Below are 27,902 nucleotides of genomic sequence, written 5' to 3'. Positions count from 1 at the left end.
GTGCTGCAGTTGAAATTACATTCACATTTTGGATTTTAAAAAGTACAAATATGGCACACACACACACACACACACACACACACACACACACACACACACACACACACACACACTGGTACGGGGGGTTTATCAGGACTTTTTTTCCAAACAAGTTTTATACTGATTTATGGGGACCCACATTTCCCTTTGTCATATAGATTAATAAGACATATCAAACTGCTCCATATGGCGAGGGGGGTTAATCTGGCTACTCAGAATTAAATTCTAGAAAAACAGTCTGAAAATATTAAGATCTGACATTCTACAACAATATGAGGACGGGGCGGGAATGGGCGTTTCCTGATTCAGTTGTGACTTATGAGGACTCTTATAGTTTATATGAAAAAAATATTATTTGAAAAAGAGAATATAGTCTCAATATGATTTCTCCTGGTTAAATAAAGAAATAATAACGGATATCACCTACTAGCACCAAATCATTATCCATTAACTTTAACCAAGAGAGTACAAGATTACTTAATATTGTTTCAATATCAACATATAGATCTGGCTTTATCATGCAAGACATTAGTGTAAAGTGAGTTGAGAATTTTAAGAGAGATGAGGAGAGATTTTTTAAATGTAGTTAAATTTAAAAGCAAAAATTTGACATTTAATGGTTTCCCTGTAAAAATATCAAAACAGAGTATTATTGTTCAAGACTAGGTATCTAAAAGAGTACTGTTGAACTTTTGGTTTCTTTATCTAGATTCTCCTCATGTGTAAGTCACTTCTGCTAAATTAATAAATGTAAATTTATATTGTTTAATCCCAAGTAAAAAAAAATTGTTTTTACATAAGTATATAAAATAAAATGAAGAATATAACATACATTCCCGAATCAGACACTCAAACTTTTGAATTCCTTTTATTAACATTTGGGTTAACAAAATTTATTTTATAACATGTATATATGGTATTTCAAGAAAATAGTGTTGTACTCTCACACCTAACTAACCCTTCATGGGAATAAATCTGGGGTCAATGGGACATCATTCACATACACAAACACACAATTAAGTGTTACTGAGTTGTGAGGACAATTTGGATTTACCTGGACATGAATCACATACACAAACACACACCTCAGTAACACTTAATTGTGAGGACAATTTGGGTTTACCTGGACATCAATCACATACACACACACACACACACACAACTCATTAACACTTAATTGTGAGGACAATTCGGGTTTACATGGACAATCACATACACACACCTTAGTAACACTTAATTGTGAGGACAATTTGGGTTTAACTGGACATCATTCACATACACACACAACTCAGTAACACCTAATTGTAAGGACAATTCGGGTTTACATGGACAATCACATACACACACACACACACCTTAGTAACACTTAATTGTGAGGACAATTTGAGTTTACCTGGACATCATTCACATACACACACACACACAACTCAATAACAATTAATTGTGAGGACAATTCGGGTTTACCTGGACATCATTCACATACACACACACAACTCAATAACACTTAATTGTCAGGACAATTCGGGTTTACCTGGACATCATTCACATACACACACACACACAACTCAATAACACTTAATTGTGAGGACAATTCGGGTTTACCTGGACATCATTCACATACACACACACAACTCATTAACACTTAATTGTGAGGACAATTTGGGTTTAACTGGACATCAATCACGTACATACACACACACCTAAGTAATATCTGATTATGAGGACAATTTTGGTTAACATGGACAGGAATTAAGTGTTTCCGAGGTGCGTGTATGTGAATGATATCTAGCTAAACCCAAATCGTCTTCTCAATCGGGTGTTAGTTAGGTGTGTGTATGTAAATGACGACCTAGTATTGTAAGAACGATCTGGGTTTAACTATGGAAGTGAGAGATTTTAAAGTTTTAACAAGAGAACAATAGTTAGCCAGTCATTTAACTTGTAAACTTAAAGTAACAAAAAGACACAAACCTTAAAAGAAGGTGACCATGATCTGTCTAAGAACTATTTTTTTTTAACATCAAACCTCGGTTCCTCACGAAATCCCTGATGTTTTGTACAGTTCTTTCTGCTAGCACAGGGTCCTCTGCAGCCTTGCACTGCTCACACTCTGCCTTTGTTGCGAGATGTCCCTTTGAAATATGGACTTTAAAATGTTTCATAACGGCATTCACTTCATTGGCAGTCCATGGCCTTTTAACGATTCTCCTTGATTTGGCCTCTGCGAAAAACAAACACAGACACACACATTTTATACATACACACACATATACATATGTATACATATGTTAACTTCACACAGGGTGCAAGCGTTAATGCTTGACGGATAGCACGTCTGAAGCATGGCCAACTACCAATCACAATGGCTTGCATAAATGTAATTGAATAGCTCTGCACTAGGTTATTTCCATAAGGCGATCTAAATGGCTGACAGACGTTGGCGCTTGAAACACTGAGAAATGTTTAGCTTTTGCCGGAAGCAATAGCAGTGATGCAACGTTGACAGATCCACAATTCAGTTCGGCAACACATGATGTCACCCAAATGAGAAGCATTAATGCTATATTTTATGGCGTAATAGCACTTTTGGGAGTACTTTGACTAGGGGTGGGCGGTATAAGCAAAAATTCATATCAAGGTATTTTTCACTCGGTATAACGGTATTACGGTATGTCGCCATATGAGATAAAACATTTTGGAGTCACACTGTAGTAAACCTTAATTACAGACAAAATTTGTATTTTAACCTTATGTTACTAATAAGTGAGGGATTGGACATAGACATGATTTTTTATCTTTTCCCATTTTTTCCTTTCAAAGCGCCATTGTGTGGATGGGTGGACTCATCTTCTTATGCGTATTGTCACTAATATGGAAAGTATGAAAATATGGAAATTAGTATGGTCATTTGCTGGTAGGCTATGTGCCTTATTACAATGTTTTACGCTACGTCCAACAACTTTAAAGCTGTGTGCTGTATATCTTGTGTCTGTTTGATTTATAAATATACAAAGAACGATTTTCTTTTTGTTGTTAATATGAACATCTGATGGGAGATGCCATCTCACTTTAAATTATTATTAATCCCTGACTGCATTAATGAATGCATTAATGAATGCATTTAATTGCATTTAATTTAATTAACCAGCAGATTCACATTGCCAAAAACACTCCACTCATACGTTTTTATGCGTAAATATGCACTATGTATTGTTTAATAGCCTCTCTAATTAATAAATCTGCATTAAGAAAACGAAATTTACTATTAAAGTCTGTTTTTAATGTGTTTGGTACGTTGCTTACGTTATCCGCTAAAGCACTCTGAAAGCGCTATTCATTTAACCGTAACTCCTCAACCATTTTGCGCTATCAAAAAAGGAATGGTTCCTAAAAGAAGATAAATTGCCCTTTTTGGCAAATTATGGTTTATTACGGTAATTTCTTGCTTTCCGTCATCCAATCGCTTACCTGGAGAGCGCGTTCAGGGCGCAGTAGAGAGAGCAGATCTGAGTGAAAAGGGAGTAACACCGTTAAACGCCTTTGAAGCAGTGAGGTAAAAAAAGCCTCCTGTTGGTGCCTTGGGACTTGACAGTCCGACTGTTTAAGTTGATTTTCAATAAAGCAGAGTTGATTTTGTTCGCTTCTGGGTCGTGTTATGTTTCAGAACCTGGTAATGCTTAGGTAAGCCACGGGCTTGTTTCTTGCCAAACTCGCTGTAAACACCTGAAATATAGTCTTTGGCAGGATTTGCGTGTACTATTACTGTATGTGCATCCTCTTAAAAAAAATGATGATTAAAAATGGATTGAAGTGCGATCAGAGCTTTTCGTTTTGCGTTTCTGTGGACAGCGCATCTCGGGAACGGAGGTATGACTTTTAAGACTTGGGTAAACTCCCGCGGGGTCTTAAAAAAATAACATTCATAAAGTTAAATTTAAGTCCTAGAATGAAGATCTGGGCGTTTTAAGGCCATAGATATAACTTTCTGAAGGTTAGTTTTTTGTAACGACCCGCTGGAACCCTGATAAGTGCAAAAATAGAATTTAAAATATGTAACCCCGGTATCAACGGTTTTGCGAAATCCATATCATGGCGTGACACAATACCGGTAATTACTATCATACCGGTTTATTGCCCACCCCTAACTTTGACTCGCCTGAAAAGTCCGCTCCCCTTCTCCCTCTCATAATGGGAGAGGGAGGGTGTTACTGCGCCGAATCAAAGTACTCCCAAAAGTGCTATTACGCCATGAAATGTAGTTCCTCTTTTAAATCCACTTAGAAAAGCGCTACGTTTTATTTTGTACCACCAAACTTGCTCGTATAACTACTCGTCTTAAATAGGAAAAACGTTGATGTGTTTGGTCACTTCTAACTTTATCTCTAAATGGTACCATTGAATGAATGGGGCTAAGCTAAATGCTATCGAAGCGTCGCAGCGCGCTCCAGCGCTTACGTGCACGCACACAGATGATAGAGGGATGTATCAACAATTCTTAGTTAAGGTAATAACATATTTTAATATTGAAAATGAGTAGACTATTCCTTTAATGTTTATTGGTGTGCAAACAGTAGATGCATTTTATTGCTTTCTTAATTGTAGTATTAAGAACTAAACAATATGTTAGCACAAACTAATTTTTGTTATTGAAGGCAGGATAGGCAGGAATTGTCTAAAAAAAACTTTTTTGCAGGTTTGTTTGGGCTGTCTTTGTATATCAATACATAAGTAAAATGTAAGTACTCTGAAAAAGAGAGTATAAAAATCGAGTGTCTGTGGACCTCTCAGCACTGTTTTGAACGCGGCTCATTTTTTCCATTCACTCCACCCCCTCCCTTCTGGGTTTCTTCTAAAGCCACGGCCCCAAAACACATGAACACGCGACACCGACAGCTTTGCTGGGAGAAGGATTTACCTCAGACAAGCGGAGAGGAAGGAGCGCGGTGCATGTAGTAACATCATATCACAATCACATGTAATAATACACCTAACTTTATCACTAGGAATATAAACAGATAGGATGCCTTCTAGTACTCACTATTAAGCCAGTGTTTTGCATGGAAGAGTTTCCGTGATGAAAGCATTGTTGACTCTGATGAGGACTACACTCCGGAGACAATACCTCTACCGCATCATCGACTCGAGGAAAAGCCATGTGATATTTACTCTCGTTTGATTGCTTCGTTTGCCTTCGCTGACTGGATATGCAGGTACTGTGAATACTGAATTCACTTTCTGAGAGTTTTGAATGCACTTTCTCTGCCATGCTTGTGCTCTTTCTAGAGTGCCTCGTGCACGTTCAAATCAATCGGGTGTGCGCATGTCTGGGCAGAACCCATAGCAACGGGTGGTGACATGGTCGCGAGAGAGAGTGATATTCGCGCAAGCTAATCATTTGTTTCGTCCCGAATGGAAATAATTAGCTGTGTTTAAAACAGTCGTGAGAGGTCTACAGACACTTGAGTTTTATACTCTCTTTTTCAGAGTACTTACATTTTAATTATGTATTTGTATATAAAGACAGTTTAAACAAATTTGTAAAAAAAAGTTTAGATAATTCCTGCCTACCCTGCCTTTAAGGGTACATTTTAGAATTGTATGTTTGAGTGGATTTGTCTGTATGTACCAATTGTTTAGTCTGAATAAGATCCTTAAACAGATCCAACACATTTAGTTTTGTTTTCACACCTCTGAGGGCACTTCTCCTGTACTGGTCATTGCTGAGTCTATGAAAACAATGGTTGTGGATCTAACCTGAGACCCACTACAGAACGGCATGGAACAGAACCTCCAAATGTAACCATTGATCTGATGATGGAAAATGTGAATGCATATTTGGACAAAAGACTGGAGATAAGGACATGCTGTCTTTATATACCAATACATAAGTAAAATGTAAGTACTCTGAAAAAGAGAGTATAAAAATTGAGTGTCTGTATACATCTCACGAATTAAACGCAGCTAATTATTATTTACATTCACTTCACCCCCTCCCTTCTGGGCTTCTTCCAAAGCCACGCCCCAAAACACATGAACGCACCGACCACTCTGCTGGGAGAAGCATTTACCTGAGATGAGTGGAGAGGAAGGAGCGCGGTTCACGTAGTAACATCATGTCATAATCACATGTAATAATACACCTAACTTTATCACTATGAATATAAACAAATAGGGTGGTTTTAGTACTCACTATCAAGCTAGCATATCGATACTGGTAAAGTTTAAAATATATTTAGTTTGATTCGGTAACATTTATAAGACAAAGCTAAAAACAGGTTGCATTGATGCACGTTTTTCCGTTAGACTTGTGGTTTTTGTCTGATTTTTAAACTGTTTTCACGCGAGGGTTTGGCATAAATGTCATTTTAAGCATCGGTTTATATGTTTATTTGTCAGAATTTTAAACTGTTTTCACTTGGAGTTGGGGTGAGGATGTAATTTTATGTAACAGAAAGTTGTTCTAACCCCAATCCCAAGTAACCAATACATGAAACTGGCACGTCACTTAAACCCTCAAAACATTTCGAGCTGAATTTAAATATAGTCACATTCCTATCTTACCATATCTGCGCTACTTACCTGACCAACGGTGAGCTCAACCTGCCAGAAGCTGGCGGAAGGCTCGCCAGTGTTTTGATTGGCTGAAACACTCGGGGCACGGGGAGTGCCTTCCAGGTAGCGCTGCCTTGAAGGCTTCGTTGAGGGCTTAAAACACCAACGAGCGCGCATGTGTGGGCAGATCCTGTACCAACAGGGGTGGTAGCCATGGTCGCACGAGAGAGTGATTGTCGCGCAAGCCAATAATTAGTTTCGACCCGAATGGAAAAAATTTGCTGCGATTAAAACGTGAGAGGTCTACAAACACTTGATTTTTATACTCTCTTTTTCAGAGTACTTACATTTTACTTATGTATTGGTATATAAAGACAGTTTAAACTAATTTGGAAAAAAGTTTTTTACACAAGTCCTGCCTATTATAGCTTTAAGGACAAACACCAAGAAAGATGGATGGTCTGTGATTTTGCTCAAACAAATTCGGCAGCACCTGCAGAAGTGTGAGATGGACAAACTACAATCTCAGATTGAAGCTGAGAAGGTTAAGGTTCGAGCATTAGCTGAACGACTGCAAAATGAAAAGAGAGATAAAGAGCAACTGTTAAACCAGAATGATTTCCAAACAAATTCCAAACACACACCTTTGTTCCAAAGATCAGATCTACAGTCAGGCTCGCTTCTGTGATTGGCAAAAACAGAAGGACTGAAGTTTACAACGAGGAGGAGAATGGAGAGAGACGAACTCACACTGTGACAAAAGTGATGAAGAAATACGTGTCACATAGAACATACCAGCCAGCAACACCTGAGCAGATTGACAAATGGTCAAGGGAACTACCAGATGTATACAAGAATCCACGAAAGACTTGGCAAGTTTTACAGCGACTGCACAAAATCTACACACTACACCCATTGGATGAAGCATTCGTTCTCAATGTCAATTTGAGGGCCAGTGACCAAAACAAGCTAACTGAAAGCGTCAACATCAAAGCTGGTGAGTTTCAAGACGAGTTGGTGAGTTTCAAGAAAACATTGAAGCTGGATGGGAAGCTGTAAAGACATTCCTATTTTAATTATAAAAAAATTTAACAAGGACACTGGTATGCCTGAAGATCCAGAGATCTCTTAAAAAATGTTTCATTCTAAGGTAATAACCACATAACATAATAACCATCTTGACATTGCTGTCAAGAAATCCTTCTAAAATTACACACTGCACCTTTAAGATTGCAGCCTGAGATTAAAAACCAAAATTTTGTGAGGGCCACCTGGATAGAAGGTTTCAGCAGCTGACAGTAGAACAAAAACCAACTCTACTAAAAGCTGTTGCGTTTCAGGGAAACTAAAGACCCCCTCTCTACAGCACCAGCTAGTTGCATTTCATCCAAGACCTAATGGAGTTTTTGAACCAGAAGCAGACAAAAGAAAACTCAACAATAGAAGTAGAAGGTGATGTCCTAGCAGATGATGCTGTTAATCAAGTCGTGAAGGAGAGGGGTGCACAAGCGGCATTAAGGAATCCCAAACAAGAAAGACACTTGACTAAAGACATTAAGCAAGTTCCTAATGGAACCTCCAGAGAACAAATGTGGTTGATGATAGATTCAGCAAAACAGAGGGACGTCCATTTATAAAATGTCACAGGCAGGCCCATGCACGAACGACTCAGCCTGGCAGTACAGGGCCCCGAAGAGCAAGTTCTAAATGTATGCCATTGTGAGTCAATTAGTCTGCCTAGAAATGAGGGATAGATGGGAGTAGTGTTTATAAGAGTCCATATATTGCGGGACTAGAGTTTTTAGGCTCTAGCATGTCATCATGTTTGACACCTTCACCACATTGCACCTACCACCAAGCTGAAACATGGGAAGATCCACAGAGCACATCCACGTCCACTATTTTCACATTACTCTATCTTGCAAATAACCTGCAGTACTCAGCAGTGTGCAAAAAGATCAAAACACAAAAACACCTCTGCCAAGTCCACATGATCACAACCTTAAAATGAAAGTTTATAAAGGGCTCAAGCATTCTTACAAAAAATGCAGCCTTTTTAAAATTGAAACATTTTTCATGGATCACAAGAACAACCCTAACATTGGGTTGTTACAAAGTAAAAACAATAAACACACACATACCTGTGGAGCTGACAGGGTCATTTGGGGGCATTTTTCGTTTTCCTATAGAAAAAAATTAATGTTAAAAACTGTATCACACATTACGTAACATTGGAAAAGTGAAATACAACAATAAACACACACACATACCTGTGGAGCTGACAGGCTCATTTGGGGGCATTTTTCGTTTTCCTATAGAAAAAAACAAGTCATGTTAAAAACTGTAACACGCATTAAATAAAATTGGTTAAGTGAAAAACAACAATAAACATACACATACCTGTGGAGCTGACTGGTTCATTGGGGGACATTTTTCGTTTTCCTATGGCAAAAAGCAAAATTCTATTAATCTTTTATTCTACAAAATGAGTTGCAACCATCTTCAACTGAATATAAATATAATCCAAAAAATACCGTTGGAACTTTCAGTCTCCTCATCCTGGGTCGACTTTACATGGTCCACCCTCTTTTTGTTTCCTAAATTTAAAAACACAAAATGCATAGTTAAACTAGACAACCCAAATACTTTGTTTCTGTATATGCAAGCAGGATTACTTTACCACTGCCCCACTATTGGCATCACTTAAGTCATCCCCTCTGACCATAACCCCTTTCATATCTCACTCTGCATTGCACTGCACTGCAGAAGCTTTAAATTTATGCTTTGTTACTGAATGCAAATATGGCAGCATTAAAATTAACAGTGACATAAAAAATGCTTATAGAATACACTTTAACAGGCATAAATGTGTTTAAAAATAGGAAAACTTCTATTTGTAAAAAAATAAGACAAAAATAATTCATAATTATTAGGTACCTCTACATGTTTAAAAACTACAAAAGAAAGTACCAAAACACCTCACATTGTTAATCAGACACATTCCTATTTAGGCTAATTTGCTATTTTTTATAAACCATAACGACTAGAAAGAGAACACTTGCAAGTCTGCATGAAGACTGAAGATAGACATGTAGTGAATACACTACATTACTGATGCACACATGAATAAAATTTATTTCATACCATTTACTCCATGGAGAGAATCCGATTCTTCGCCATCTTCATCACTTTCTTCTTCGTCGTCTAATTCAGGATCAATTTCATCTACAAAAAAGCACACATGATGAACACACACGCTTTACATACAAGTTCTGATTCCAATTAGTTACTTTCCTAGCATTTTAGTCAGCAATGAAACTAATTAAAATTACCCAATAATATCAGTCTAAAAAAGCAATCTTTTTAAGCACCAATAAAAATTTTACAACTCTTATTTTGAAACATGTTTGGAATTTACATATTTTATTTACATGGTTTTTGTTTTCTCTTGTTTTACAATGATCACGTTTACATGCACCCTCATTATGCGATTATAATGGGATTTCAGCAATATTGCAAGTATACTCGACCTCATTTAAACACAATACTTCAATAAAAATAATGTGATTAAGCTCATATTCGTATCAAGCATAATCGTATTAAAACATGTGTCATACGTAGTTTTTAATCGCAGTATTTGTCCATGCAAACACTTCAATGACATCTATACCTCACTAACTGAAATGCATGTGGGTTTTTGTATATTTCTTCAAATGCATAATCAATGTCTAATGTGTTACATTGCAGCTGTGCCCTGATGTAATCAACATATGTGCCTGCAGTTGTATGGCCTATAGAAACTGATCAGTGTGAATAACTAAGAAACACCATTCCTCAGGGTAGACTGCTTGAAAGTCCAACCTCCTGTAGGAGGTCCTAACAGGTTTCTATTGTTTGTAGGCCTTTTGTTATCATGTGTAAACTTTAGGTAAAAAATGTAGAAGGTTGACATGACAACATCACTACTGAAGAACTATGCTACATAAGAACCTTCATTAAATCTCTTTTCCCCATAACCACTTGGTGATGCTTACTTATTTTACATATTAGATGCCATCTAATGTGTTGGCGTTTAACGCAAGGCAATTAAAACAGTGGACAATATATGTGAGTTTGTCATTTGTGCTCTGCATTGGGCTATGTGTGAATAATCACAAAATAAAAACTGCACGTAAACAGGAGGGAACAGGTTAACTCTAGGTCATGTAATCAACTTACTGTTCTAAGTCCTTACTCTGATTATTGGAAATAATCACATTATTGGTGTACATGTAAACCTAATCAATGACTGCATGTATGCTATTGCTAAATTAATGATATTCCTGTAAGGTACTTTGTAAGATTAATTATCCAAATATATATAAAATTATGCACATACCTTCAATCTCAATTTCACTAAGAGACTTTCCTTGGAAACTTGCATTGGTTCCTTTCTCCATTGCCAGAAGCAGCTTTGAGATTTTTGCAATTTCTATAGTTGCATCTGGCAACCGATAATAGTCTCTATGGACCCGAATGTCATGGCCCAAAAAGTTGGCAAGCTGATCCAGCTCATTATCCTTAAGATTAAGAATCTGGGACATTGTTGCAACCTGCTTACGGAGTTGTGTAGATCTGAGATATTCAGGGTTCTGGGCACCACACTGATTTGCAAAAAGCCTGATGCAGTCTTGTCCCCTGAAGAAACTAGTAGCTGAACACTTTGGTCTTGCAAATAGAAAGGGGTTGTCCCCATCTACTTCACATGAATCTCTCTTGTCCACAAGAAGTTGTATTGCTCCAACAAGATCAGGGCTTAGCAGAACAGCAACTTTTCTCCCTTTTTTGCCCATTATTTCTACTCTGCTGAAATGCTTGGACATTTTTTGCTCAAACGGAGACAGACCAAGAGCTATGTCCTCATGGAGCTCAGTTTGGTCTCTTTTCATAAAACACTCAAGTGTCATTTTTGAAACTTCTCCTGCACGACGTCGGTTAAAGATGATTACTTGTGCCAGTGTCACTTTGGCGAGTTCTGCGTATGCCTGTGAAGACTCGTGGTTTTTCAGGTTTTCAAAAGCATCAGCTGATTTCTTCTCTAGGCACTGGTGGAGAAGCTGCACATCATGTGTGAATGGTATGGTAGATGGTTTGTTGAACTTTGATTTGCTTAAAGTAGCAAGAGCAGCATGGGAGACATGTTCTGCCCATTCACTTGAGCAGAGTCTTTTGAATCGCTCTGCTGCTTTCGTCAGAGCATCATCCTCTCCTGCGATGGCCCTGCAGAGAATGATGTCAGCAATTTTGTTAAGTGAATGTCCTAACTTTAGTGCAAGACTTGGTGTCTTATATGAGTGGCTCTTTTCTTCATAACCAGCAACATCTTTCACGGCCTCAATGACTTTGTAAAAATTGTTTGGCTTCAAAGCATCTTCAAAGCTAAGTATGGCGAATTTTTTTTTCATGCTTAGCAAGAGTCTGCCTACTTCCCGTACCTTCTGTCTGATGTATTCAAATTTTGTTGGATCACTTCCGTGTTTGTTGTAAAGACTCTGACTCAACTGCAGTATGAGAAAATCATTTCGAACAACAGATGAAATGTCATCATTCTTCATATTTCCCAAGATTTTCCACACTTCAGGAGAGATTGCTTGAGAGAATGTTGACTCTGCAATATCAGCCAAAACTAGAACTTTGGCCTTACCAGTTGCTTCAGATTCGGAACAAATCTTTGAAGGACATCTCCGTGTATGGCGCCACAACTCCTTGCGAACAAACAGGCCTTTACAGTATATGCAGTGCACATATGTTTTGGTACTCAATTCGATCTCGGATCTTCCTGGTCGTCTTCTAACCTTCAGTGGTCCACTCTTATTCGCCATAACCTCTTGATTATGTTCATAGTTGCCTCTGTTTCGAAGCTTCTCAAGTAACCTTTTTCTGTCCTTGGAGTGTTTAGGAAGCAGAAATGCAGCCGCAATTTCCGTTTCACTGTCTTCATGCTTTTTAAAGTGACGGGCAATTTTAGACTGAGGTTTCTTGCACACATAACAGTAATTTTTGTGGGTGGAAAAGGTGTCTTTGAGGTTTGACTGTTTATCACAAGACTCTTTTGGTGTTTTCTTAAAACTCTGAAGCATCTCCGTATTCCTTGTGGTAGTGTCGTGATCATTACATACGAGATCTTGAGCAGAGCTGGATTTGTCACTAACCATATCTTGCTCAGTGGATGAACAGTGAGTGGGTTGAGACACACTCTTTGCCTTCTTAGACTCTGAAAACAGTTGAGTGGTCTTACAATATGGTGGATTCCTTGTATTGATAGTTAGACTATCACCACTGTCGCTGTTTTGTCTTGAATCTGGGATAAATTCATCAGAGGATTCATCAATGCTGTTTTCAGCATGAGGAGTATACTCTTCATCAGAACTGCTTTCTTCAGAACTGGAAAGTGTAACATCCATCTAAAAAAAAAGAGCCAATAATACGTTTTTTATTATTATTTCAAAATGCTTAAGCATTTCAAACTTTACTCAAGCACAGGTTTGATATAACGGAGTTTAAAATGTTTACAATGTGAGATTAAAGAAATGAATATACCAATTTCTCATTCTTCATGAAGCAGGTTTTGTGCCATGATCTTGAACACACTGAAAAAATGAAAGTAGAAATATTCAGGTGCTGGTCATATAATTAGAGTATCATCAAAAAGTTGATATATTTCACTAATTCCATTCAAAAAGTGAAACTTGTATATTATATTCATTCATTACACACAGACTGATATATTTCAAATGTATATTTCTTTCATTTGATGATTATAACTGACACCTAAGAAAAATCCCCAATTCCTTATATTAGAACAGTGGTTCTCAACTCCATTCCCGGAGGCCCACCGCTCCGCACACCCTGCATGTCTCCCTCATCTGACACAATCAGTTCAGTTCATAAAGATCTCTGCTAATGAGCTGATGATTTGAATCAGGTGTGTTAAATAAGGGAGACATACAAAATGTGCAGATCAGTGGGCCTCCAGGAATAATGTTGAGAACCACTGTATTAGAAAATTAGAATATTACTTAAGAGCAATACAAAGAAAGGATTTTTAGAATCTTGGCCAACTGAAAAGTATAAACATGAAAGTATGAGCATGTACAGCACTCAATACTTAGTTGGGGCTCCTTTTGCCTGAATTACTGCAGCAATGCGGCGTGGAATGGAGTCGATCAGTCTGTGGCACTGCTCAGGTGTTATAAAAGCCCAGGTTGCCCTGATAGTGGCATTCAGCTATTCTGTGTTGTTGGGTGTGGCATATCACATCTTTTCTATGGGGTTAAGGTAAGGCGAGATTGCTGGCCAATTAAGAACGGGGATACCATGGTCCTTAAACCAGGTACTGGTAACTTTGGCACTGTGGGCAGGTCAATGAAATCTGCATCTCCATAAAGTTGGTCCTTGTGTCAAGCCACTCTTGAACAACAGACAGCGTCAGAACCGTCTCGCCTGGGCTAAACCCTGCTGAAAAAAACAGCATCAAAGCAGAATGGACCAGCATGGGAATTATGCTGGTCTATGCTGGTTTAGCTGGTGGTCACCAGCATACCAGCACCAAAACACAACATATGCTGGTATGACCAGCATGGGATGCTGGTGCTAATGCTGGTTTAGCTGGTGCTGATGCTGGTTTGATGCTGGTTTAGCTGGTGCTAATGCTGGTGCTGATGCTGGTTTGATGCTGGTTTAGCTGGTGTTCACTAGAAAACCAGCACCTAAACACAACATATGCTGGTATGCTGTTTTTTTCAGCAGGGAAGACAAAAAGGACTGGACTGCTGCTTAGTGGTCCAAAGTTATGTTCTTAGATAGAAGTAAATTTTGCATTTCCTTTGGAAATCAGGGTCCCAGAATCTGGAGGAAGATAGGAGAGGCACATAATCCACATTGCTTGAGGTCCAGTATAAAGTTTCTACAGTCAGTGATGGTTTGGGGTGCCATGTCATCTGCTGGTGTTGGTCCACTGTGTTTTCTGAGGTCCTGGGTCAGAAAGTTTTAGAGCCCTTCATGCTTTCTGCTGCTGACCAACTTTATGGAGATGCAGATTTCATTGTCCAACAGGACTTGGCACCAAAACTACCAGTACCTGGTTTAAGGACTATGGTATCCCTGTTCTTAATTGGCCAGCAAATTCACCTGACCTTAACCCCATAGATTTTTGTGAGGAGGAAGATGTGAGATGCCAGACCCATTAATGTAAAAGAGCTGAAGGTCACTATCAGAGCAACCTGGGCTCTCATAACACATGAGCAGTGCCAGACTGATCGACCCCATGCCACGCTGCATTGCTGCAGTAATTCAGGCAAAAGGAGCCCCAAAAAAGTATTGAGTGCTGTACATGCTCATACTTTTCATGTTCTTACTTTTCAGTTGGCCCAGATATCAAAAAATCTTAGATTTCTAAAACTTACATCTAAATACTTACATTTGCATGTTAAGCCAAGCCATTTTCGACTAGAAACGGGTCCACTGCAATTTACACAAGAATCCAAACTGGATATTACTGCACAATGAAGTTCATGATGGCACTATAAAGAAATAAAGAAGAAAGAAGTAATGTATTTTTAAATCAACTTTACATTGATAGACAAATCACAACTTCTATTCCTAACTTTTGTCACAAAAGCTTACAATTGCTTTGTCCATTTTTAGATGCCCTGTAACAAACCAATGTCAGTGGCCAAAAAGGAGTTTTAGATTTTAATGAAAATGATATGGTAATTTGCACTTTATTATGTAACAGGCATGTTTCTGGGCATCAAGGGCATCTAAAAAAAATGGACAAAGCAATTGTAAGGTGTTGTCTTAAAATACTTTCAAAGCATTACATTTATTAAATTACAGTTAATTCAAATTCTTTAGTTTGATCCTTTAAGCTTCCTCCAATATATATTACTTAAAATTCAGATATTACAGAAGAAAATCTTTCTCAGTGCAAACTCCTCATCAAAAGCTGAAGACAAGACAAATTTGAACAACTAACCGTATACTTCTCTTTAACAGACAGATATTTACTAGAGCTAGTGTCAAATTTAAAACAATATTGGGCAGAAATGTGCATAATGACTAGGGTTGTTGCGGTGATAGAATTTTCCCACCGTGGGAGGGGCTTATAAATGCACATACAGACGTGCACATTTTACTTTCACTTTTGAATTCGATGCAACTGTTGTTTAAACCCAAGCGCTTGCGTACGCTGCGTTAAATCGCGTAACAGCTGGTTTAAGTGCTTGAGTCAATGTGCACAGGGACTTCTGACAGAAACCCGCCAGTCCCAATCAGAGCAACCGGCTATTCCTCCATAAAACGCTGCTTGAATGATGGGTTTATTATTATTCTTAATGAAAAACACAACAACAAAACGATCTCGCTTATATTTAACATCATATGTGTATATTATAACAAAAACGAGTAAGCACGCGGCTTCTGCCATCATCTGGTCGGTCAGCTCGCCGCAGTCTGACAGGAATAAATGAAATCTGACACCCGCAGCCGCTGCTCTGTGATGACGAGCGTTCAGCTCAGCTGAATTCAGGCAGCAGACACATTCAGTTCTTAGTGTTTGCTCTCTCTAACGAAACTAAATGATTTAATTACAAGAAAATATCAAAACGACGCTGAAAGACGGTGTCGCGGTGGGCAAGTGATCTAACCGGTGAAAGGCTGAAGCACCGGTAATCACCGTTTCACTGACTATCGCAACAAGCCTAATAATGACTCTACATCTTATCTATGAACCTGACACATAACCAAACCAACAACATTTCATCGAATATGTAAAAACTTGACGGTCCTCATAGAGGAACACTGTCCTTATATTTCAGGTTGGTGTTGTGCCCATCCCCCCCAAACACACGCAACATATGAAAATCTATGGACATCATAGAGAAAGAAAATATGGTCACTTACTTTCTCTTTTCTTGATGAGGAAGGACCCTCAATGGATTCATCTACGGCCACAGATATCTCATCACACAATTCCTATAAATATGAGAAAGACAAGAACAACATTCAGTAACAATGTTTGCCAAGTGATCACCATAAAAATTTCCTACAAGAACAACCAAAGTCTAAAAATGGATCAAATATTTAAAAACTTGACGGTCCTCATAGAGGAACACTGTCCTTATATTTTAGGTTGGTGTCGTGCCCATCCCCCCCAAACACACACAACATATGAAAATCAAATGGACATCATACGGTGTGTGACGGTCCTCATAGAGAAACACTGTCCTTATATTTCTGGTTGGTGTCGTGCCCATCCCCCCCAAACACACGCAACATGAAAATCAAATGGACATCATACGGTTTGTGACGGTCCTCATAGAGGAACACTGTCCTTATATTTCCGGTTGGTGTTGTGCCCATCCCCCCCAAACACACGCAACATGAAAATCAAATGGACATCATACGGTTTGTGACGGTCCTCATAGAGAAACACTGTCCTTATATTTCCGGTTGGTGTTGTGCCCATCCCCCCCAAACACACACAACATATGAAAATCTATGGACATCATAGAGAAAGAAAATATGGTCACTTACTTTCCTTTTTCTTGAGGAAGAAGGACCCTCAATGGATTCATCTACGGCCACAGATATCTCATCACACAATTCCTATAAATATGAGAAAGACAAGAACAACATTCAGTAACAATGTTTGCCAAGTGATCACCATAAAAATTTCCTACAAGAACAACCAAAGTCTAAAAATGGATCAAATATTTAAAAACTTGACGGTCCTCATAGAGGAACACTGTCCTTATATTTTAGGTTGGTGTCGTGCCCATCCCCCCCAAACACACACAACATATGAAAATCAAATGGACATCATACGGTTTGTGACCGTCCTCATAGAGAAACACTGTCCTTATATTTCCGGTTGGTGTTTTGCCCATCCCCCCCAAACACACACAACATATGAAAATCAAATGGACATCATACGGTGTGTGACGGTCCTCATAGAGGAACACTGTCCTTATATTTTAGGTTGGTGTCGTGCCCATCCCCCCCAAACACACGCAACATATGAAAATCAAATGGACATCATACGGTGTGTGACCGTCCTCATAGAGAAACACTGTCCTTATATTTCCGGTTGGTGTTGTGCCCATCCCCCCCAAACACACACAACATATGAAAATCAATGGACATCATAGAGAAGAAAATATCGTCACTTACTTTCCTTTTTCTTGAGGAAGAAGGACCCTCAATGGATTCATCTACGGCCACAGATATCTCATCACACAATTCCTATAAATATGAGAAAGACAAGAACAACATTCAGTAACAATGTTTGCCAAGTGATCACCATAAAAATTTCCTACAAGAACAACCAAAGTCTAAAAATGGATCAAATATTTAAAAACTTGACGGTCCTCATAGAGGAACACTGTCCTTATATTTTAGGTTGGTGTCGTGCCCATCCCCCCCAAACACACACAACATATGAAAATCAAATGGACATCATACGGTTTGTGACCGTCCTCATAGAGAAACACTGTCCTTATATTTCCGGTTGGTGTTGTGCCCATCCCCCCCAAACACACACAACATATGAAAATCAAATGGACATCATACGGTGTGTGACCGTCCTCATAGAGGAACACTGTCCTTATATTTTAGGTTGGTGTTTTGCCCATCCCCCCCAAACACACGCAACATATGAAAATCAAATGGACATCATACGGTGTGTGACCGTCCTCATAGAGAAACACTGTCCTTATATTTCCGGTTGGTGTTTTGCCCATCCCCCCCAAACACACACAACATATGAAAATCAATGGACATCATAGAGAAGAAAATATCGTCACTTACTTTCCTTTTTCTTGAGGAAGAAGGACCCTCAATGGATTCATCTACGGCCACAGATATCTCATCACACAATTCCTATAAATATGAGAAAGACAAGAACAACATTCAGTAACAATGTTTGCCAAGTGATCACCATAAAAATTTCCTACAAGAACAACCAAAGTCTAAAAATGGATCAAATATTTAAAAACTTGACGGTCCTCATAGAGGAACACTGTCCTTATATTTTAGGTTGGTGTCGTGCCCACCCCCCCCCCCAAACACACTCAACATATGAAAATCAAATGGACATCATACGGTGTGTGACGGTCCTCATAGAGAAACACTGTCCTTATATTTCCGGTTGGTGTCGTGCCCATCCCCCCCCAAACACACGCAACATATGAAAATCAAATGGACATCATACGGTGTGTGACCGTCCTCATAGAGAAACACTGTCCTTATATTTTAGGGTGGTGTCGTGACACCCCCCCCCCAAACACACTCAACATATGAAAATCAAATGGACATCATACGGTGTGTGACGGTCCTCATAGAGAAACACTGTCCTTATATTTCCGGTTGGTGTTGTGCCCATCCCCCCCAAACACACACAACATATGAAAATCAAATGGACATCATACGGTGTGTGACGGTCCTCATAGAGAAACACTGTCCTTATATTTCCGGTTGGTGTCGTGCCCATCCCCCCCAAACACACGCAACATATGAAAATCTATGGACATCATACGGTGTGTGACCGTCCTCATAGAGAAACACTGTCCTTATATTTCCGGTTGGTGTTTTGCCCATCCCCCCCAAACACACGCAACATATGAAAATCTATGGACATCATAGAGCAGGGGTCTTCAACTACAATTGGTGGAGGTCCAGTAACTGAACCCTCCGCACCAGCCGAGGTCTGGACATGTATATTGAATAATGTTTCTTAATATGTATAAGCATAAATAATCCTTCACAAAATGGATTTCATGTTAATGCTGTTCTGTTACTGTATGTCCTTTCAGTTGCTTGGTACAAAATATCTAAATTTATCCAGTAACAATGTCTGACAAAAATATGAAGGGAACAGTGCAAAATGCAGTGATCTCTAAATCTGCAAAACACACATTCATTTCCACATAACAACTTAAAAGAAAAACTAACATGCTCTTTTCTGCTAAACTGAGATAATCAATGAATACAAACCTCTCTGGCTTAATCAAATCATATCACATGTTACCTTCATTCTCATTTATTGTCTGTACTTAACTTAATGTAATGTTGAACACTCTTTTTTGTGCTTCAAGTTGCACTGGTAACGTTAAAAGATCATCATCAATATCAGTCAGAAACACAAACAGGCAAAAGTAAACTGCCAGTGTTGGAAAACTGAAAAAGTGCAGGAAAACATTTCTCTCTTAATTTGTACTGTTCTTTCAAGTCTACACAAATGTAAATAAGCTCAAATGAAAAATATACAAAATAGGCTGAACTAAGTTGAACTTAAAGACGAAAGCATAAAAAGTCCTAGTTAAAAAAAAACAATGTTCATTGATCATTCTTGACATGTATTTACTTTTGATAATGTTAAGTGTTGAGAATGCTGACTCGCAACTATACGTTGAGCCAAAAATGCAGCATCCACATACTCCTTTACTATTTCCCATCTGTAAAGGGCTTGTTATTGCTTTCCTAAAATCCACTGTATTTTCAGTGAACACTGACTCGTCATAGCTCGTTTTTGCAGTGAGTGAGTGGGAGAGAACCCATGAGGGTCGCTCATACTGTGCTTTTTTTAGTTCTTTTAATTTTTGCACCCTTACCTCGGACCTGAGGGTAAGTTTCTTCAAAGTGTCTATGTTTAGTTTCGTTATGGTGTTTAATGTCCCCACTTTTGACAACCGCAACAGACTGGCGAGCAGACGAGGCTCTCTGCTTTCTTCCCTGCACACCTGTCTGTGACTGTTCGCGCTGGCGCCACACTCGAAACCTGTGTCGATGTAGGACCCAAATAGCGCTACTGGGCTGACCATATATGTGCCTGATATAAATTGGATTTTATAATAACATTAAATAGCGTTTGCTATTTATGCATTTTATTGTGTTAAAAGTCTTTGCGGTCCGGATGGACGCATCTCGCGGTCCGGATTCGGACCGGGGTCCGCCAGTTGGGGACCCCTGTCATAGAGAAAGAAAATATCGTCACTTACTTTCTCTTTTCTTGATATGGAAGGACCCTCAATGGATTCATCCACGGCCACAGATATCTCATCACACAATTCCTATAAATATGAGAAAGACAAGAACAACATTTAGTAACAATGTTTGCCAAGTGATCAACATAAAAATTTCCTACAAGAACAACCAAAGTCTAAAAATGGATCAAATATTTAAAAACTTGACGGTCCTCATACGGACTACCGGCACATCCGGGAACTTGACTGTAAATTTCGTCACCGCCCCTTTTCGGGGGATAAAAAAGCAGCGCTTCCATTGGCTTCCATTCAAAATAGCGGAACAAAGCAACGTTTTACACAGCCGGCGGGCGTAAATAACTTATGAAGTCGCTCGGATTAAGCATGTTGAGTGTTTGTCTGTCCATCCTGCCTGCCATGGAGCGCGGGGGGTACATTGGCACATTTGATTTGGTCAATGTAGAGGCATGTCCCTTTCATTCTCACAACGTCAAATTTTGTGTAACAACGCCATCCAGTGATTGCTGGAAATATCGCTAAGCCAGTTAGTTGTATGGCTGGACGGAAAAGTGCACTCATTACTCTAAATATAAAGACATAATAAATAAATACGAAGTAACTTTCAAATACGAAGTAAAATCATTCACTTGCTTCCCTGTTGACTCGATGAGGTACGAGTAAATGTCCGGGTAAGACACCTCTGGCCAATAGGGAGCGTTACACAAATTTGATGCTGTGAGAATGAAAGAGACATGTTTTTATATTGACCAAATTAAATGTGTTCATGTATCTTTCACGCTCTAATGGCCGGCAGGGTGGACAGATAACCACTCAACATGTTCAATCTGAGTGATTTCATAAAATTATTTACGCCTGCCGTCTGTGTACGAAGGTTGCTTTGTTCCGCTATTTTGAATGGAAGCCAATGGAACGTCTAGTGCGATTTCCCCCAAAAGTGGGCGTGAACCTGTTCAGAGACATTCTATGACGTTGCGCCGGTTGTGCGTATAGAGAAACACTGTCCTTATATTTCAGGTTGGTGTCGTGCCCATCCCCCCCAAACACACGCAACATATGAAAATCTATGGACATCATAGAGAAAGAAAATATGGTCACTTACTTTCTCTTTTCTTGATGAGGAAGGACCCTCAATGGATTCATCCACAGCCACAGATATCTCATCACACAATTCCTATAAATATGAGAAAGACAAGAACAACATTCAGTAACAATGTTTGCCAAGTGATCACCATGATAACTCTTAAAGACGATTTCTTTCTTTTTTTCTTTTAAATGCCATGCCAGATTCTAAAAGGCTGTATTCATGGTGAGAAATATGACAATTTCTGCAGCAACAACAAAGGCTTTTTTGGCCAGACCGATAAACAAACAAAGACAGGAACGCAATGAATATGCGTCCAATGAAAAGGGTCTATACACAAACAAACAGTTTAAATATCTGTAGCATTTTCACTTCTACCATGCTGTGTACACACTAGATGTGGAAAAACACATTTATTAATTCATTATAATATTTTCTTCAATAAAAACCAAAGAAATAATCAAAAATCTGGAAACACTGCACAACATGTTTGCCATTTTAGTTCAAGAGAAAGAAACTTACTACTGAACGCCAGGGCCAAGAGGAATCCCCATAATTGTAAGTAATTTCTTCATCTGGACAAATGTCTCTTAGACTAAAAAGACACAGGTGTGGCTTTCCCTCAACGACAACCGTCTTGACTTTGCAGTTTGGATTTTTGTGATCATCGTTCACCAGTCGTCCTAGCGATCCATCCTCTTTTGAAGCATCTATGCTATAAAAAAAATGCAAAAAACTATTACTATGAGTTTAATAGAACAAAAGATTAGGCTAAGTCTAGTCTATTACACCTATTGTCAAATAGACACGATGACAGTTGTCTTTGTTAAATAACAGTACCTTTCTAAGTAAAGCTAGAATTGTCTATTCAAAGTTGAAAAATAATAACCTCCCTTAGTGGCCATTCACATTTCATATTTAAGTCCACAGGGAAAACTCGAACATGCCACAGTCTCCCTTTTATCCAAAGTGCTCGGGCTCTTGCAGTTCTGTAGCGTCTGCTGTTGTCAAGCAACCATGATCAGCATAGAGGCTGTTTCTCAATTTCAAGAACGCAAAGAACGGACTTGCGTTTGAGAATTGAGATGTGTGCGATCTACCTGTTGGTCACCTGACCTCTCCAGATTCAACTTTACAACATTCATAAAGTGACAAACATACCATTCTCTGCATTATTATATACATTATTTTTATTGTGTCATTTTGTAATGGCAAATACATATATATTTTAGATACCTTGTTAGGAAATAATAATATAATCTAAAATAAGATACTCATTTAAGATTAGTTGTTCTATGCCAATTAAACATACTTTTAAATACCAAATTTGCACTTTATGTTTTTAATACTTAAAATGTTTACAAACAAATGTTTATTTTAACCAGCATCTCACTCTCGTGCACTGTGCATAGCACTTCCTTCCTCAGCCATTGTTTTGCCAGAATGACTTCTGGGGCGTACAGCGATTTCAGTGCACAAGTCTGCACTGGATGCATCCTCGATATCAAGAACACATCTGGGTATTTTCATGCATCCTCTGTACTTGTGTTCTTGAGAATTGCAATTGAACTTCAATGGCTAATAATGACGTAGAGCTTGAACACGAGGACGCAAGATCGCTGAAGAACGCATATTGAGAAACAGCCTCAGTGATGTGACTTCATGCATTGTGTCTATTTTTGTCACAATAATATCTGCTTGACAGATCATACAGCTCTGGGTATCGCTGTACAGCTGATATACATACTCAGCTGAGTATACATGGAATAATACACTTACATTAAACAATGTTTATAAGTAAAAGGTTAAGTTGATTGGTTAGTTAGTTGTTGTCACCTGAACTGTGATGCAGACACGTCATTCTGAAAAATGTAAATATTGCAAAAAGCTGATAATACTGCAAGGCCAACATGTCTCAAATAAAGAAAACATCACAGGTCGCTTCCTATTTGAGCAGGAATGCCACGTGCTACATGTAAAATAACTTAAAAATAAATTACATGAAATGTGAACGGCCCCTTAGTGATCACCGTCATGAACCGATGTTCCTAATATCAAAATCCCTGGCAAAGCTTCTGTCCTTCTAGACCTCACAATGGCATGGTAGCTTGGTATTTGGAGGAAAAGCTGAACTTTGTTGTAATAATAAAATAAACTTTATTACTGTTGTTGTTACTGCTGCTGCTGGCATGTCGATTATTTGCTTTGAATTTGATTAATAAAAGCTAACTTACCAATAATGTGCTCCATTCCATGTGAAATCGAACAAGTAGTTGCCTTTAACGTCATCAACATATTTACTTTGGCACAGTATTCCACGATATTCTACAACAAATGTGGATGATTCAATGTGTTTAAGTGCAAACACACCTCTCCCTATAAGATCAAAATAAAAACATTAACAATTTTGTTATGCAAAAACACACTCATGGCTTTATACTTTGAAAGACATAAATACTGTAAAAAATGTGAAATGTAATTTAAGGTGAAGTAGCAAAAAAAAAAATGTACAGAGGATTTACAACAACAATATACAAGAGGCAGGTTGCACCAGCTGGGCCTACACCTAAGGGATTCAAACACGTTCCAGATACTCAAAGTCTACTCTTTCTTTTGAAAGGCAATAACCTGAGTTACGGTTAACTTTCAGCTTTTGCAGACTGTTTACATTCACTTACAACCACAACACATTTCATGAAAGGTTATTTGTTTTGTTTTAATTTAGAACTTTTAAAATTAATCAGAAATGATTCTTTTTTATGCAAATGGGAAAGTTTCGCTCAGTTACTGTGCAGATTGTGTTTGATGGTATGGGTCTGCATCCCTACTGAAAAGACCAGCTAAAGACTAGTTAGCTTAAGCTGGTTGGCTGGCTTTTCTAGTCTCCCAGCCATGTTTTATCTGGTTAAGGTGGAGTAGCAGGTTGGTTTTAGAGGAGTTTAGGAACTTTTTAAGATGGTCATGCTTATAGCTTTACCAACCTAAAAGACCAGCCACCAGCTTAGCCAAGTTGGTGAGTCAGCTGGTCACACAGCCTGACCAGCTAAGACCTGCTCAAAAGTGCCCAAAAACCTTTAAACCAAACCTAACCAGCCTGCTCCACCAGCTAAAACCAGTCAGGGTGTCTACTTTTCAGTAGAGACATGATGCACGCATCTTCAGGGAGAGTACACTGTCAAAGATGTAAGGAACAGCTCTCATTTGTCATCTATTAGCTGAGGGAATGTAAATGTAAACTTGTAACCATAGTAATGCAAATGGCATCTTAAATATCAATGCGGTTAAGCATATAGACAGGAAAGTGCATGGTCTATGCCAGTGTTTCCCAACCTTTTTTCTGCCACGGCACAGTTTTGATAAGTAAAGAATTCATACGGCACACCACTTTTACACTAAGCATTAACAGATCTGCACAAACCTGTATTGCAATGCTCAAATGACTAGTTAAACTGGAATATTATACTGTATTAAACGTAGTATTCACATTAATGTGAAACTTGATCATGTTTTGATAAACACAGATGATATCCTGGCTGGAATTGATGACAGTGAAACACGCAGCTGTGACCAACTCAGGAACCTGTTAGCTAGCTTCGAACGCTTTGCCAAACAGTTATTTTTCCACAGCACACCAAACAAGTGGTCACGGCATACTAGTGTGCCGCAACACAGTGATTGGTAAACACTGGTCTATGCTGAGTGTAGCCATTAGGGTGGCAAGAGCAAGCAGGTGCTCGTGAAGAGCGAAGCCGGGAGAAGCGCGTGCAGAGGGTTGCGCACATATCAGATCTGCACATTAAAGGATGGGTTTATTTATGCTTTCACTTCACTTCCTGACAGTTTCACTTGTTACGTGAGGATAATGACTGACAAGAGGACGCAGAAATACATACAATATAATTATTACCTAACTAAATCTGAGACAAAGCAAAAACATTAAAATATATTTTCCTCCCCAAGATAGCCCGACGGGCAGGGCGGAGATTTTGCAAGTCCTGCTTAGTTTTAGATTGTCGAACAGGCATACATTTTTTTCACAAAGCCAGACATAGCAAAGCCCGACGTAGTACTTACGCCTAACTTTTTACGTCCAGCTAGAGCAACCGGCCCTAGTAGACTTTGGTTACATTATAACTGTACTATTTAGAAAAAAAATGTCTTATTAACCTGTGCTTAAAATTATAAATGGAGAAACATTGTGTGTGATGCACAACATACCTTTATATGCGTTGATGTATCGTTTCTCAATGAAGGCTTTGTCTTTGCCTGACAACACATGCTCTTTGGCATCCTGTTCAGGTTTAATTCTTTTCTTTCTCAACATGTTGACTAGAAACAAACACCACATTGAGTATATGGTCCTAATAAATATTACTTGGATTATACTTCATTAGTAAAATTTAGTCAGATGCATCTCTAAATAAACAATAGGCCTTATAGTATAACGTTTGAATATTTTTGTAAGGTGAAAATCTGCCACGTTAGATTAAACAAATGCTAAAATGTAAATGTTTGTTTATATGCATGAGAAGTGTAAATAATTAACACAACAATATAAAACAATATAACACGTTATATGGCCTAAACCATCAACAGAAGAAACAAGTAAAGTAGTATCACGTTGGTGTTTTATGACCTAAAACAATAAAAAATATTGAGTTAAGATTAAAGTTACATAAAATATATTCCTGAATAAAACTAAAACCATAAAACGTACAGCTAAAACGACGCATGGCGTCGCATGCTCAATTACGTCTATGTCCTAAACAGCCAAATTACGGTGGCGAAAAACAGCAAATTGCAACTTATAGTACATTATAACTTTTCAAACAACACTAGAATCACTACAGGGTATATTTCAAGCGGTTGTTTACAGTATTATGTTTTTAAGAGCTGCAACGTGCATGACTAAAACAGTGACCACGCCATATGCGACGTGACGATTTAATTACATTCGCTTCTGTTTTCATTTTCACATATTTCTGTATAATATAAAAACTGGGAAAAAAACATCCACTTAATTTAACAATTTTACTACCCACCATGATGATATAGTAAATGAATGCGATCTCATTCGCCTTATTAACAATCGCATTCGCCTTATTAATCTATCTTACTACATTATGCATACAAACATTAAAGTTACAAATTCTAAACCTAAATATAAAATTAACTTATCATATATCATAATCATATATTAAACTTACCTTCAACTTGCACATGTGACAGTATCGACACGATGGAAACTTTGATGGAGTTTAGGTAATTAAAAATTCACTGCGTCACGCCTGCAGACACTCAGAAGCGCCTCGAGTTTGACGGACATCAGGTGCAGCCAATCGCTGAGCAGGAAAGCCTTCAACCAATCAAACGCGTCCATTGAAGGCTGAAATGTGTGTGGGGCTGCAGTACTACCGAATTTTCAATAGAGGGAGATTATACACTCTGAGGATACACTGGCATACACTGGAAATCGGGTGAAACGTACATATTAGGACATTTTGAGAAAAAGCGGGAGGTGGTTTGTGAGACCCGTATACGTCGTTCTACGCTGCTAGACTTATGAGGACATTAGCCCTGTCCTTATTGTTACGGTATGTCCTCACAGAGTCGGTATGTATTCAGGCAAAATGTCCCTATAATCCGGCCGCACCAACGCACACACACACACACACACACACACACACACACACACACAAATATATACACATTACTGTGCAAAAGTCTTTAGAATAAACATTAGATTATTTGTTTTTGCAATGTTATAGTGACTGATCATATATAATTATATCTCAGTCTCTTTATTACAATACAACCAGAAAATACAGGAAATGTGTATGTAGTATTAAAAACTGTATCAAGTATTTAGGATAAACTCCCCTTCCACTTGAGCAATAGCAGGTAGCTACAGGGTTTTCTTAACCTACTCTATATGAAATTAAATCCTAATTTCTAATTCTAATCGAATGACTTCAGGACTTCAAAAAAAGTTCACGATGTGTTTAATGCCAAGAGAAGTCACACTAAATACTGACTGATGCCTGAAGAAGACAATTAGTTTCGAAAATTGTTTTGGTTTTTAATTATGAGTACATATTTCCTTTAGATTCTGTTTCTATGTTAAAAAAGAGTAAACAAATATGGACATTAAAGGTGCAGTGTGTAATTTTTAGAAGAATCCCTTGACA

At 38.4% G+C, this 27,902-nt stretch overlaps 2 protein-coding genes across 5 annotated transcripts in view; one reads left to right on the top strand and one right to left on the bottom strand.

Annotated features, from left to right (window-relative positions):
• Nucleotides 1-27,902, top strand: part of LOC129425951 (ADP-ribosyl cyclase/cyclic ADP-ribose hydrolase 1) — a 110,050-nt gene that overhangs the window by 56,287 nt on the left and 25,861 nt on the right. The window lies entirely within an intron of this gene.
• Nucleotides 892-27,423, bottom strand: LOC129437514 (uncharacterized). Of its 4 annotated transcripts, XR_012368056.1 has the most exons (16): nucleotides 26,922-27,423; nucleotides 25,933-26,043; nucleotides 23,949-24,090; nucleotides 22,237-22,429; nucleotides 21,733-21,804; nucleotides 16,534-16,605; nucleotides 15,050-15,152; nucleotides 13,171-13,220; nucleotides 10,970-13,034; nucleotides 9,736-9,816; nucleotides 9,126-9,188; nucleotides 8,992-9,033; nucleotides 8,862-8,903; nucleotides 8,733-8,774; nucleotides 1,504-2,260; nucleotides 892-1,162 (listed from the first exon to the last, which is right to left on the bottom strand). XR_012368056.1 is itself a non-coding variant. In XM_055195698.2 (15 exons), the coding sequence occupies exons 2-15, from the start codon at nucleotides 26,036-26,038 to the stop codon at nucleotides 2,037-2,039; spliced, it is 3,297 nt and encodes a 1,098-aa protein (XP_055051673.2). In that variant the 5' UTR covers nucleotides 26,039-26,043; nucleotides 26,922-27,423; the 3' UTR covers nucleotides 892-2,036. The 4 variants fall into 4 exon arrangements, 3 of the variants coding, with proteins under 3 accessions (XP_055051673.2, XP_073719998.1, XP_055051674.2); XM_055195698.2 differs by having other exon boundaries at nucleotides 892-2,260; XM_073863897.1 differs by lacking the exon at nucleotides 8,862-8,903 and having other exon boundaries at nucleotides 892-2,260.

Source organism: Misgurnus anguillicaudatus, chromosome 25, assembly GCF_027580225.2.
Source record: "Misgurnus anguillicaudatus chromosome 25, ASM2758022v2, whole genome shotgun sequence".
Lineage (NCBI taxonomy): Eukaryota > Metazoa > Chordata > Actinopteri > Cypriniformes > Cobitidae > Misgurnus > Misgurnus anguillicaudatus.
Note: the sequence above shows the minus strand (reverse complement) of the source record. Positions and strands in the feature narration are given on the sequence as shown.

What these genes read in the sequence shown, in the direction of transcription:
- LOC129437514 (XM_055195698.2), bottom strand. Translation starts at nt 26,038, where the DNA reads ATGTTGAGAAAGAAAAGAATTAAACCTGAACAGGATGCCAAAGAGCAT. An exon ending in TGGAATGGAGCACATTATTG is followed by an intron (nt 22,430 to 23,948) that starts GTAAGTTAGCTT and finishes TTTTTTTTATAG; the next exon opens with CATAGATGCTTCAAAAGAGG. An exon ending in TGAACCAGTCAGCTCCACAG is followed by an intron (nt 8,904 to 8,991) that starts GTATGTGTATGT and finishes TTTTTTCTATAG; the next exon opens with GAAAACGAAAAATGCCCCCA.